We start from the raw sequence: 13,224 nt of genomic DNA, 5'->3' as shown, positions 1-13,224 counted from the left end.
TGATACACCGTGTCGAATGTAGCAGACAGGTCCAATAGGATGATGACAGAGGAGAGGGAGGCTGCTTTAGCAGTGTGCAGTTCCTCAGTGACAGCAAGGAGGGCAGTTTCTGTGGAGTGACCTGCCTTGAAACCAGACTGGTGCGGATCCAGAAGGTTGTTCTGATTGAGATAGCAGGAGAGTTGTTTAAAGACAGCGCGTTCAAGTGTTTTAGACAGGAACGGGAGGAGAGAGACAGGCCTATAGTTTATAACATCAGACGGGTTGAGAGTGGGTTTCTTTAGGAGAGGGTTTACTCTTGCCTCCTTGAGACTGTTTGGAAAGTGACCAGAAGTTAGAGAAGTGTTGATGAAATGGGTGAGAAACGGTAGAATATCAGGAGTGATAGTCTGAAGGAGGTTTGAAGGGATAGGGTCCAGAGGACAGGTGGTAGGGCGGGCAGAGATAATGAGGGTAAGAACCTCACTTGGAGAGAGAGGGGAAAAGGAGGTCAGTGTGTTGGTGAAAGGAGGGTCTGGTGACCCAGCGGTGAGTAGAGGTGAGTCAGAAAAAGAAGAGCGAATATCATCAACCTTTTTTTCAAAGTGGTTAACAAAGTCGCTTGACAGAAGTGAGGAGGGGGAAGGGGCTTTGGGAGGGTCCAAGAGGGTGGAGAAGATGGAGAATAGTTTTTTGGGATTGGAATAGGAAGATTGGATCTTATCTTGAAAGAAAGTGCTTTTTCAATCAATCAATCAATCAATCAATCAATGTTTATTTATATAGCCCAATATCACAAATGTTACATTTGTCTCAGTGGACTTTACAGTTTGTACAAAATATCAGTATGACAATACGACACCCTCTGTCCTTAGACCCTCACATCGTACAAGGAAAAACTTCCGGAGAAAACCCACAGTTTAAAGGGAAAAATGGGAGAAACCTCAGGGAGAGCAACAGAGGAGGGATCCCTCTCCCAGGACGGACAGACGTGCAATAGATGCCGTGTGTAAATTGAAAAGATAATACATTTGCAACATAGGTAGTCCAAATGTTTGGAAATGCATGTGTGTATAATAGGAAGATGAATCCACGAGGATATCCATCCAGGACCTATGTTCCAGGACCACAGCCACGACTTAAGATCCAGGGCTCGCGATCCAGGACAGAGGAGCGCAGGATCATCCATGACTCCGGATCCCGGCGTATATAGACACCAAAAAGAAAGACATTTGGGGAAGCTGGGTTAATCGGAACATGAGAGTACACAGGTATAGACAGAGAGAAGGAAGAAGTAAGATGTCCCCCGACAAACTAAGCCTATATCAGCAAAACTAGGGGCTGGATCTAATCAGCCCTAACTATAAGCTTTATCAAAAAGGAAGGTCTTAAGCGCACTCTTAAAAACGGATAGGGTGTCTGCCGCCCGAACACAAACTGGAAGCTGATTCCACAAATGTGGAGCTTGATAAGAAAAGGCTCTGGCTCCCATTGTACTTTTAGAGACTCTAGGAACAACCAACAACCCTGCATTCTTGGAACGCAATGCCCTAGTAGGACAGTAGGGTATAATGAGTTCTTTAAGGTAAGATGGCGCCTGCCCATTAAGGGCTTTGTAGGCGAGAAGAAGAATTTTAAATTCTATCCTGTGTTCTATAGGGAGCCAGTGTAAGGCAGCCAGAACAGGAGTAATGTGGTCCCTTTTCCTAACTCTGGTTAGTACACGAGCCGCAGCATTTTGAATCAGCTGAAGCGACTTGACTGACTTCTTGGTACACCCTGATAATAAAGAGTTACAATAATCCAGCCTTGAAGTAACAAATGCATGGACTAGTTTCTCTGCATCGTTTTGAGGCAAGATATGCCTGATTTTTGCAATGTTACGTAGATGGAAGTAGGCGGTCCTTGAAATTGATTTTATGTGGGCGTTAAAGGATAAATCCTGATCAAATATAACACCAAGATTCCTTACAGTCTCACTGGAGGCCATATTAATGCCATCCATAGTTAGTATATCCTTAGATAATTTGTTTCGTAGATTCTTCGGGCCAAGTACAATAACTTCAGTTTTGGTCGTGTTTAACATCAAAAAGTTTAAGGTCATCCACGTTTTTAAGTCCTTAAGGCAGTCTTGAATTGTATTTAGATGATTAATTTCATCAGGCTTGATTGATAAATATAGTTGAGTATCATCCGCATAACAATGAAAGTTTACAGAATGATTCCTTATAATATTGCCTAACGGAAGCATATATAATGTGAACAAAATAGGTCCGAGCACTGAGCCCTGTGGCACTCCATGGCTAACTTTGGTTTGCGTGGAAGATTCATCATTGACACGTACAAACTGAGAGCGTTCAGATAGATAGGACCTAAACCAGTCTAAAGCAGTTCCCTGTATGCCAACTAAGTGCTCTAGTCTTTGCAATAAGATATCATGGTCGATAGTATCAAATGCAGCACTGAGATCGAGCAAAACAAGAATAGAGACACGTCCCTTGTCAGAGGCTATTAGAATGTCATTTGTGACTTTAACCAGAGCTGTCTCTGTGCTATGATGTGTTCTAAAGCCAGACTGAAAAGCTTCAAATAAATCATTGTTTTTTAAGTAATCACACAACTGTTTTGCGACCGCTTTCTCAAGAATTTTTGAGAGGAACGGAAGATTAGAAATAGGTCTATAGTTGGCTAAAACCTCTGGATCGAGGTTGTGCTTTTTAAGAAGCGGTTTTATCACTGCTACTTTGAATGATTGTGGAACATAGCCTGATAATAAAGACATATTCATAATATTTAATAAATAAGTGCTAATTAATGGAAAAACTTCCTTCAACAGCTTAGTTGGAATTGGGTCTAACATGCACGTTGATGGTTTAGAAGAGAGAATCATTGAATTTAATTGTTCAAGGTTTATGGCTGAAAAGCATTCTAGTTTACTATCTAGTGTAATATTAGAACTTACGTTTCCGGGAGCTGTTGATAACACTATACTGGTCAAAGGCAAGAGGTCATTAATTTTGTTTCTAAGAGTAACAATTTTATCGTTAAAAAAGCACATAAAATCATTACTACTGAGTGCTATGGGAATAGAAGGCTCAATCGAGCTGTGGCTTTCTGTCAGCCTGGCTACAGTGCTGAAAAGAAATCTTTTTGCCTGAGAGATCGAAGCAGAGAAAGAGGAGAGGAGAGCCTGATAGGTTAGGAGGTCGTCACGGTGTTTGGATTTCCACCTACAAACACTCTACAGGAAAGGGAGAATCCCAAAAAGCATAATAGGGCCCCTAAAAGCATCACATAGTAACGTTTTCTATTGAGCCGCTGTCTTTGTTCCACAGACAGCATCTTCAAATACAGCTCCCTGCATGGGCAGAGAAGCAAAAGGAGAGAAAAATTATCAGAGGAAAAACCCTTTTGCCTTCAAATGATTGATCAATTGATCTTTTCTGAAGAAATCTAAAGGAACCTCTGGGAGAAGAGAGCGTGAGGGTGAGAGGAGGATTGGTACAGCAGCCTCTCTGTAGCAGTTGTATGTACTCAAGTAAGGCATGCAGATGAAGCAGCAAGTGCCTATCAAATATTCATCGGGCCAGGGGAGGCAGTGCAGCTTGTAAAAGAAGATTACAAAAAGGGGGCAGGAGGAGCAGCGTCTCTTCCGCTCTGTCACCGCTTTTTCCTTTTCCTCCGCCTAGTTCACCATCTACACCACAAACACACCTTTTTTGACAATGCTGCTTTGTCATTTTAGTCAGTGTACAACATGAATGACAAAGTTGCTTGTGATTTAAAGGGGACCTATCATGCAAAATGCACTTTTGTACGTCTTTTATACATGAATATGTGTCCCCGGTGTGTCAGGGAACTCACCAAGTGTCGGAAAACACAACCCTCTCTCTTTTCCTCCATACCCAAATCTCTAAAAACGGGGCTGCAACGGAGCTGATTATTATTTGAATTTTTCTGACGTCAGAAAAGGGGGGCTCCGTCTATATGGGCAACTCTCCACCTATCAGGGGAATGAGAGACCGCTCGAAAGCGCTGGAGACGCTGTAGTACATATGCCAGGCCTGTAAGTGGTGCTGTAGTCTGCCACAAAAGCAGAATCAGCCCTTGCAAAAACAGGGCTGGAAGAGCAAATAGAGCGAAATGAGGCATGGCTAAAATGCATGATCTGTTTGGTATTTTGAAAAAAAAACTTCACAGACATGTTTTATATAGGTATGGCCCTACAATATAGGTTTCAAATATAGCATGGTAGGTCCACTTTAAGTGACCAGAGTTAAGTAGAGGAGAGCAGGATCTTTTGTGACGGTTTAGCAAGTTAACAACAAAAGAGTCTTTCTGATTCTTCCTCACATTTAGTTACAATTTGTAAATATACAGTGTGCAATTACGTTTTTTAACTCTTGTTTTCTACCGTGATGTTTTGAATAATGCCACATACAACATACATACTGTTAACAAGTTTCTGGCCTATCCTGCTAATGCTAACTTTAGCCATTTGGATATTTGTTGCTAGCTAGCAAAAGAGGCTAATGTTTACCTGCTTTGGTTAGTTATGACAGTATTGTTTAATGTTCATATACCTCAAATCAACAAAAAGGTGACAAAAAATGAAAGACTCAAAAGCATGTAGCCTTTTATGCTAACTACGTTAAGCTGATATTTGCCAGTGAAGTGACAACAAGGAAAACACCTAAGTTCCATATCTCAGTATTTATCGTAATATATATAAAAAAAAATATTTTGACAAGAACAGGGTGTCAAATCCAACCCTATAAAAATGTTGCTATAAAAATGTTGTTATAAAAATGTTGCTATACAAATTTAGCTATACGTGCTATATTTAGTGTCCCAACTGAGACCTGATCATTTCTATGATCAACTATCCATCCCCTTATCATTGGTACAGATTGGTCAGCATGTGAGTGTGAATGTGTCTAAGAGGTGTACACTGCAGGTCTCGTATTGCAGTGCCAGACACGCTACCGCTCTCATCACCGTCTGAAGTCGGCAACATGGGAAAATATCTACTCCCGACACCTTCCACTGCCATGGCAACGGCCTGCGAGTCACCCGGGAGCGAGTCTCACGCGGCAATGCCCATTTACAGTCCAGGGCTGAATCCTGATGGGAGAACGCCAGAGCAGAGGGAGACTGGCACATGAACACAAACAGTCAAGAACAACAATAAATAAATGCTTTTGAGTTTTTTTAGTACTTAGTTGTGTTTTTTTGGAAGTGATGGAGAACCAAAACATGTCAAACATCTTCCATCGATTTAGGAAGGGTTTACATGGGAATGGCGATTCCGGCTGGGTAAGTAACAGACTCTAACCTGTAGCCTTCAATCTGTTCAGACCAGAGGGTCTAAATGCACAATCTTCTTTGGTATCTTAGCAAAGTACTCAGAAAGTGAGTCAAACAACATAAGCTCAACTGTACTTTGTTGTATTTTATTTCCACAGCAAACTGGTATCCTTTGTGCACAGGAGAACTCAGATGAGTTCAGGATCCTGAACATACAGAGGTCTCAGAGGTCTGCATTAACTCGCCAAGCAGAGAGGCTTTGCGCTGCCGAGAAAGAGCGACATGAGGCCGTCCTGAACCGAGTGAGACGCTCTGTTCAGGGCAGTCATTTTGCCCTTACCTCAAAAACCAGCTTTCTGCAGAAGCCCAGAACTCTCTCGGCGAGAGAGGATAAGCCCTCTTATAGATTTACCCCGCATGAACTGGGAGAACATCAAGAAAACCCAGATCCTGAGTCCTGGAAGTTTAGATGAGAGGGACTCCTTTGGGGACAAGGTGCTCCTCAGCGGTCAGACGGCTGTGAATGCATGTGAAGCATAAGGAGACAGGAGGCCAACTTCTTCCAGCTGTTCTCTGTTCAGCCTCAGCAGTGTGGACACTCACACACCCAGTGAGCTGAGAGCCATTCCTCTGATAGAGGACGCCTTCACACCTGCTCCTCCGGCTGCGTCTGCAGTTCCACTTCCAAGGAGAAGAGTGTCTCGCCTGCCTGTTTTGTGTGCCAAACCCAGTGGAGCAGGTCAGTTTCTCACCAGACATACTGTTGAATGGTGACCTCCATTTTTTATGGGGACCCCTGCTGTTGAAGTTTTTTAATTGTCTGATGGATGTTTATTATAAATGTTAAATACAACACCTTCATAAAAATATCTCCTTGACTTAAAGTAAAATGGGAAAAAAAAAGTGACACTTATGCCGTTAATCTCAGCAGACAAGGTACAAGTGAAAGTATGTACACTCCAGTCGGCTAAAAGGAAGGTTGGGGCTTTTGGTGAAAAAGTGGATAGCTTTGAGCTTGAGTACTTCCTTCCACCTCGACCCCCTGCGGCTCCCAAAAAGACCCCTGCAGTGGCTCGAAAGAGGACCCCTGCAGCTGCAGCGGCTCCTACAAAGATCACTACATCTGCCCCCAAAGTGAGCCCTGTGATGATGCCTCTGGACCCGACCCCTCCAACAGTTCCCAGAACCAAGAGGAGGGTATCTCGACTTGTGATGTTGCTGCAACCTGCAAAAGCCATAGCAGGTACGTTTATCACACATCCTGAACAGCTTTAGTACAAGCTCTGACCTTTATTCAGAGGGGTCTTGGAGGTTTTTGTGAACACTTGATTTTTCTCTTTGGATTCAAACAATTCCCTTCAGTTCCTTGTGTAACCTGACAATCTTTAATTCAGCACACAGCAGGTCACCCAAATATAAAACACCCGAAAGCTTGATCTTTAGACACGACATAATTTAACATATGATTAATAACATGTTCTAATGATAACTGATTCATCACTGGGTGAGTGCAGTGCTTTGACAGAGTAATCTGCTGTTAGCAGGAGAGAAGGCTGCCCGGGACTGCAGCCTCCAGACGACAAATGATAAACAAGTTGAACAGGTTGAGCTGCAGCCATTGACCAATCCGATGGAAAGCCTGTCTGCCTGCTTCAAGCTGCTTGCCTCCAACGACTGGTAAACAATAAAGATATTTTGTACCAGATAAGAATGCATATTTTTCCTGTTGCAAATAGTTTGTGTGACAATTTGGTGCAATGTCTTAGAAGAGCGTAAAATGTATCTTCATTAGACTTTACATTTAAAGTGTTTAACAGTTAGTTACTGTATTTATTTTATTACTGACCATCATTTTTGTCATATAAACTCACAGGGAGAAGAAAGTGCAAAGCTTGAAAATATTGCAAGCTCTGGCCAGAGATGGGGTCGTTACTAAAAAAAAGTAATATATTACATATTACATATTACTTTAAAAAAAAGTAATATATTACACTACTTCGTTACTCTCTGCATAAAGTAACTCGTTACTTTACTCGTTACTTTACTCGTTACTTTACTCGTACTTTACTCGTTACTTACTCGCAGGGCCGGCCCGCCCCTCCCTACAGGCAGATCACGCAGACTGCGGCGCACCTACAGTGTAACGCGCCACAGTTTTGCCTCTGCGAGACTCCACTTGCACCCCCAATTACTATTGCATTAAGGAAGACATAACACAAGTCTTTCTTTATGCTCTAAAATAGGCTACCAGCCTACCACAACAAGCTAACAGTCTGTGAAACGTCAAGACACTAATGAATGAAACCAGTTCAAGACGCATTATCCTAATTACTTATTTAGTATTCCATAACTTAGTAACAGAGATGGTCAAACTAAAGTGGTAGAGACATGGCAGAATTCCTACAATGAAGCGGGACATTGAACTGTTCACCCGTGAGAGGGCGATCAACAAAAGAGAGCGAGCGGCCCCGTTGAGGGAGTTTACTGATGAAAAGACTCAGCCATGTTTATGCAGCACTGCACGTGGAGATGTGGTCTCGCAAGTCGCGCAGATTACATAGGCCTACATGTATATAAACCGATATAAACCTGCGGCGGAAACCCCTCTTGTCTGTCAGTGAGTGTGATTACTTTATAAAAGTAACGAAGTAACGCGTGTCGGGGCAATGTTAGTAACTGTAGTGTGATTACTGAATTATAAAAGTAACGCGTTACACTACTCCGTTACCGGCAAAAGTAATATTATACACCCAACTCTGGCTCTGGCACAACACCACTCCCAGACTCTCAAGACAAAACGCCATGAAGAGTGTCTGGCTCTATTTGACGAGGTATTTGACACACTTCCCTTTTGTATCTTTGTTCAGATCTCTTTGTCTCACGCTGTTATCATTAGCCAAAATGTCCCTACAGACTTGAGTGATGACAGTCATTTTTTATCATAGGTAAATAACCTACGCTCAGCAGTGGCCTGTGAGGCTATGACCACGTTAGCCGAGCTGTATGTGAACCTCAAAAAGGCAATGGACTCGGAGGTCGAAGCCACAGGCCGAGCTCTGCTGCTCAAACTAGCGCAGACCGCCAGCAACTTTGTTCAGTAGCAGGCCAATCTTGCACTGGGCGCCATGGTGGAGAACTGCAGCCATGGGCGGACAGTGAGCACTCTGTTGAACACGGGACTGAAGAAAGTGGAGGCTGCATTCACTTTAGCAGCAGGAGTTATCAGACTAAATGAAATGAAACAGTAAGAGACAGTTTGTCTCATATCACCCTGTATTTGTCCCTCCTCAGTCACCGTTGTGTCGCAGTAAGAGGGAGCATGGCCCAACACCTGCACCTCTAGGTCGACAGATTTGGAGCAGCTTGCGTCTTGGCAGCAGGAACGAGCTTCACCGAACACTTCCTAAGAGCCGTCTCCAAAATGTGTGTGGATGCTGCACCAGACGTGAGGTACGTTGTCAAGTTATATGGATTTAGTGTAGAACTTTGCTTAATCTTGTAATGTGCTCCTCTTGTTTTGTGTTGATTGTTTTCACCATTTCAATTTTATTTATCTGAACTTTGTGCTTAACAAATAACTTCTTCCTCCACAGGCACCACGGACAGATCCTCCTCCAGAAGCTGGCTTCCAACCAGAGATTTCTGAACCTGTGGACAAAGATCATCCCAGAAACAGAAAGAGCTCCGCTGGGCAAGACCCTGAAGAAGTCCAAGCTGTAAAACTGGAGAACATGTGCAATATAAATAAATAAATTAATGTATTGCTATTCATATTCTTGTAATTGTTGCTTGTGACTGGCGAAGCAACACGCACAGTTATTGTTATCCTACATACTTATTCATCTTATTCTTAATCTTCTGCCTAAAAGTTTGGACCACTATGGTACAGTCCCGGAGCATTGCCATGACATGCACAAAACACATCAGCACGTGTGGAAAGATACTGATACTTTAAACCTCGGTTTCATTATTGTATTTTGAGCCTCTTCGGAGATGTCCCGCCCCTTAGTGTGTTGTAGCGCCATCCAATAGAAGTGTGAGTGTTGCGTAGTCCCCTTTGCAGACCATTCACTAAAACCTATATAATACACTACAGGAAGAGGAGAACCACACAAAGCAGAATAGGGACCCTTTAATATTCTTCAAAGCACTCAGGCATCCAGTCTAAGCAACATTTCCCCTTCTTACATTGTTTTATAATATGACTTTTAAAGCCCAGAATTGAAGAGTGATTTTATTCTGTTATTCGTCTCAGATTTATGAAAACATGCGAAACATGCACCCGGGTCCACATCACCCGGTTACACACAACACAGAAGCAGCTAATCCTCTGACTATATGTGAAGTGAAAGTTGCCTGCGTTGACCAACACAATGAAGCTCTTTTACATGCAGGGTCATATTTTCTCCTTTCCTTTAATTTCCATCCTGTTTCTTTTGCAAGCTGTGAAAAGAGTTGCAGAATGTGTATTTATGTGTTCATCAAATGACGTTGTTTTTTTCAGAATCAGAAATCCTTTATTTGTCCCGCAACAGGGAAATGGACAATATTACAGCAGCAGAATTAAAGTGCAGATGAAGTGAACAGTATATCGAAAACATATCACACATTTAAAATAACTGTATGCACACACTATTTATATAAAAAAACAAATAGCAGATAAATACAACATGGCAAACAAATTGAAAGTATATATTTAAGAAAAGGTGACCATATAAAGTTATTTACTATATATACTGAGTGGCTTGTTAATTTCCACAAGATATCAATACAAATGAGTGTGTAACCTATAGCAATACATGCTAAAATATTTGTTAGTTATATTCTATTGACTATATTTTAGTATTAACCTAAATCTTCAATAAAATATAGTTGAGTATACTACAATATTGTTATATAATATAATATAATATATTGTAATGGAATACAAATGCCAAGGAGTATTCATTGAAAGTACAATTAACTCAGAGTACTAGAATACATATACTTTACTGTCCACCAATGGATGTTGATCAATTGTATAACATTTAAGTATTTGTAGCTATAAACTGTACACATAACAATACAGTGCGTATTGTCACATATACACATCTAGTCTCTTGATGATCTCCCCCTTACTCACACTATTATATGAATCTCCTTTTAGATTAATAATGATTGTCAGGCTGCTCCTCCTCCTCCATCACCGCCACCCTCGCGTTTCTTCCCACAGGAGCTACTTTCAGCGCCGGACAGCTCCCGTCTCCCCCACGCCCCGCCCCCCTCCGACAGACAGGCAGAGAGAAACAACCACACGCACCGGTGGGCGACACCTATGGCCTATTAGGGATTTATTGGGAGGGACGGAACTTCAAGTACAATTTGTTTCGATCGTCGTCATCCTCTCACATGGTTCTCTCCGTGAAGGAGTAAAGAAGGAGGCGCACGGAGACAGCGTCGCTTCATATGAATGGATTGCAGATTGCTGAAGAGGAGTCGTTGTTGCTCAGGATGGGAAGTGGCATCATGTATCTGAATGCCAGGAGATATTCTGCTGTGTAGTGTTTCTCCCCCTGAAGCAGCAGAAGAAAGGAGAGATTTGGTTATGCTCGCCACTTTTAGCCAAGCGGTTTCTTCTCTGTAAAAACGGAGCGACATGGCTCTGCTGGTGGTCCCTCTGCTCCTGCAAACGGCGCTGGTTCTGGGATCCAACTACGGCTATGTGGAGTGGTCGGATAGTGACAAAGAGGAGAAGAACCCCCCGGTGTTCAGCACCCAGAACATCAACAGGGAGCCTCCTCAACACCCGACCTTCTACCCGCCACCGGCCACGGAGCGCACGGTGGTGGCGCACAAGATCGAGGAGGACCTGCCCAGGGTGGTGACCGCGTTCCTGCACACCGGGGACTCCTCCGCGCTGAGGCACGTCAACTGCTCCCGGAGGTACGAGCTTAGCAGCCTGCGGGGCGGCCTGCATGTCGCCTCCCATTACTCCCTGCACAGCATCCTGGACACGGTCGCGCACGCCACAAACTTCCTGAACATTATCCTGCAGGCCAACAGGTCCCGGGAGCAAACGGCGCGCAGGGACATCCACTGGTACCACGCGCTGGTTCAGAGCATCCTCGAGGGGGATCCCAAAATCCACAGGGCTGTGGTGACATTCCACGGGGATGCACCCACGCCCGGTCCCCAGGTGTTCCTCCAAGCCACCAGGACCGAGAAGGAGGTGGTGCTGCAGGACTTGTCCGCCTCTGCGCACCAGCAGCTGAGGAGCAGGAGCCCCGAGTCCGAGTGGTTTAATGACTTTAGGGACGGGAGGAGATCGCACATGCACAGGAGGGTCCAGGAGTCCAAGGGTGGAAGTTACCTTCTGGACAAAAACCAGATCAAATGGTCGGCACCGTACCTGGAATGTGAGCATGGGGCGTTTGTGCCTTATTGGCTGCTCACCCTGTCTGCTGGCTTCTACGGACTGAAGAGCAACTCTACACCCGAGTTCAGGTGAGAGCAGAGCTGGATCTACTCCTTTAGTTAGAGGCCATTAAGAGATATTTGTATTTTACTACTCATATACTTTTACCGCTGGTACTTAGACATTTCTACCTTTATCTAAGTAAGACTTTGAATGCAGGACATCTATACTTCCAACAGATCATTTTTACAAATTAGTTTTGCTACTTCTATTTAAGTAAAAGAGTACTTGTTTTCCACCACTGGTTGAGAGGAAGTGTGTGTGTGTGTGTGTGTGTGTGTGTGTGTGTGTGTGTGTGTGTGTGTGTGTGTGTGTGTGTGTGTGTGTGTGTGTGTGTGTGTGTGTGTGTGTGTGTGTGTGTGTGTGTGTGTGTGTGTGTGTGTGTGTCAGAGGCCAGACTGATTCTGGTCCTAGATTAAGGAATTAGATTAGATTAAATATATTTCCATCATCATTTTTCGTCAGACATATATCTAAAAAATAAACTAAATATAAATTAGAATTTTCAAGAAAATAAAAGGGAATAAAAAAAAAACAGAAATATAGAAATGGAAACAGAAAAAGAAAGGGAAAAAAAGTAAAGTTACGTAAAATAAGTATGAGTTATTATGAAAACTGCATGCAGGTAAATAATGATACAAATGTGGAAAACTAAAATTTAAACATATTAATATATGTAGGAATTAAATTGGCAATACTGGCAGTTTTGTGCAAAAATGTGCAAAATGGCCCGTGAAAATGAAATCTGTTTGAAGTATTAAAAGCATATGCAACAAACAGAGATATAGTGTCAGCGACGTGTGTAAATGTAAATGTAATGCTTATTGACAGATATGCACTGAAAAAACTGAAAAGTGGATGAAATAAAGTTTCCCACAAATATGCATAAAACATTGAAACAAGAGTTAACCGTACTTTTGATTGACAATAATGCTCCATGAGGCGGAATGTAAATATGGATCCTGATGACAGGCAGCCTGGATTCAGAGGCAGATGGTGTAAAAGAGGCTTCACAGACAGGTAGACCTTCTCATTTAGTATGCTCGCCTGTCAAAGCACAGCTGTGCGCCTCTCCCGCTGCAGCCTTTCAAATGAACACTGTTGGTGATGGGATCCATACATGTGGCCTTTTTTATTCATTCAATCAAAGATCTGATGTTTCAAGGCTAGAACTGATCGATTAAATCATGAATAAACAATGAAACATCATCAATATGAAGGTATTAATAATCTCTCTAAACCCTGGAAATGTCTAGATGTAGTAATGTGCATGTAGAGGAAAGAAAAACAAATCTTGTTCCGTCTCAAGAAAGACACAAAAGTTTGGATGACACAGAAATGTTCCTTGGTGATTTAGAGGCAGCAGGGTGTATGCTCATGATTTGGGCCCTCAGGTTGGCAGGCCTCCACGCTGCTGACGTGTCCCTGAGCAAAGTGCTGCAGCACTACCTGCTCCAGGAACAGGGTTGGGAGGGTCACTTTAA

The 13,224-nt window shown here is 43.0% G+C and overlaps 2 protein-coding genes across 2 annotated transcripts in view; one reads left to right on the top strand and one right to left on the bottom strand.

Annotated features, from left to right (window-relative positions):
* Positions 1–1,336: 1,336 nt before the first annotated feature.
* On the bottom strand, positions 1,337–5,615 carry LOC117545628. The gene is made up of 3 exons (XM_034215480.1): positions 5,532–5,615; positions 4,930–5,133; positions 1,337–2,233 (listed from the first exon to the last, which is right to left on the bottom strand). The coding sequence occupies exons 1-3, from the start codon at positions 5,613–5,615 to the stop codon at positions 1,337–1,339; spliced, it is 1,185 nt and encodes a 394-aa protein (XP_034071371.1).
* A 4,955-nt stretch (positions 5,616–10,570) lies between these two features.
* Positions 10,571–13,224, top strand: part of LOC117545536 (probable G-protein coupled receptor 158) — a 147,097-nt gene continuing 144,443 nt past the window's right edge. The window contains exon 1 of the mRNA XM_034215353.1: positions 10,571–11,769. Within this exon, the coding sequence (XP_034071244.1) occupies positions 10,922–11,769 (848 nt within the window). The 5' untranslated portion in view covers positions 10,571–10,921. The remainder of the gene's footprint in view (positions 11,770–13,224) is intronic.

This window comes from Gymnodraco acuticeps, unplaced genomic scaffold (assembly GCF_902827175.1).
Source record: "Gymnodraco acuticeps unplaced genomic scaffold, fGymAcu1.1, whole genome shotgun sequence".
In the NCBI taxonomy this organism is placed as follows: domain Eukaryota; kingdom Metazoa; phylum Chordata; class Actinopteri; order Perciformes; family Bathydraconidae; genus Gymnodraco; species Gymnodraco acuticeps.
This window is presented reverse-complemented; position numbering and strand designations above follow the sequence as displayed.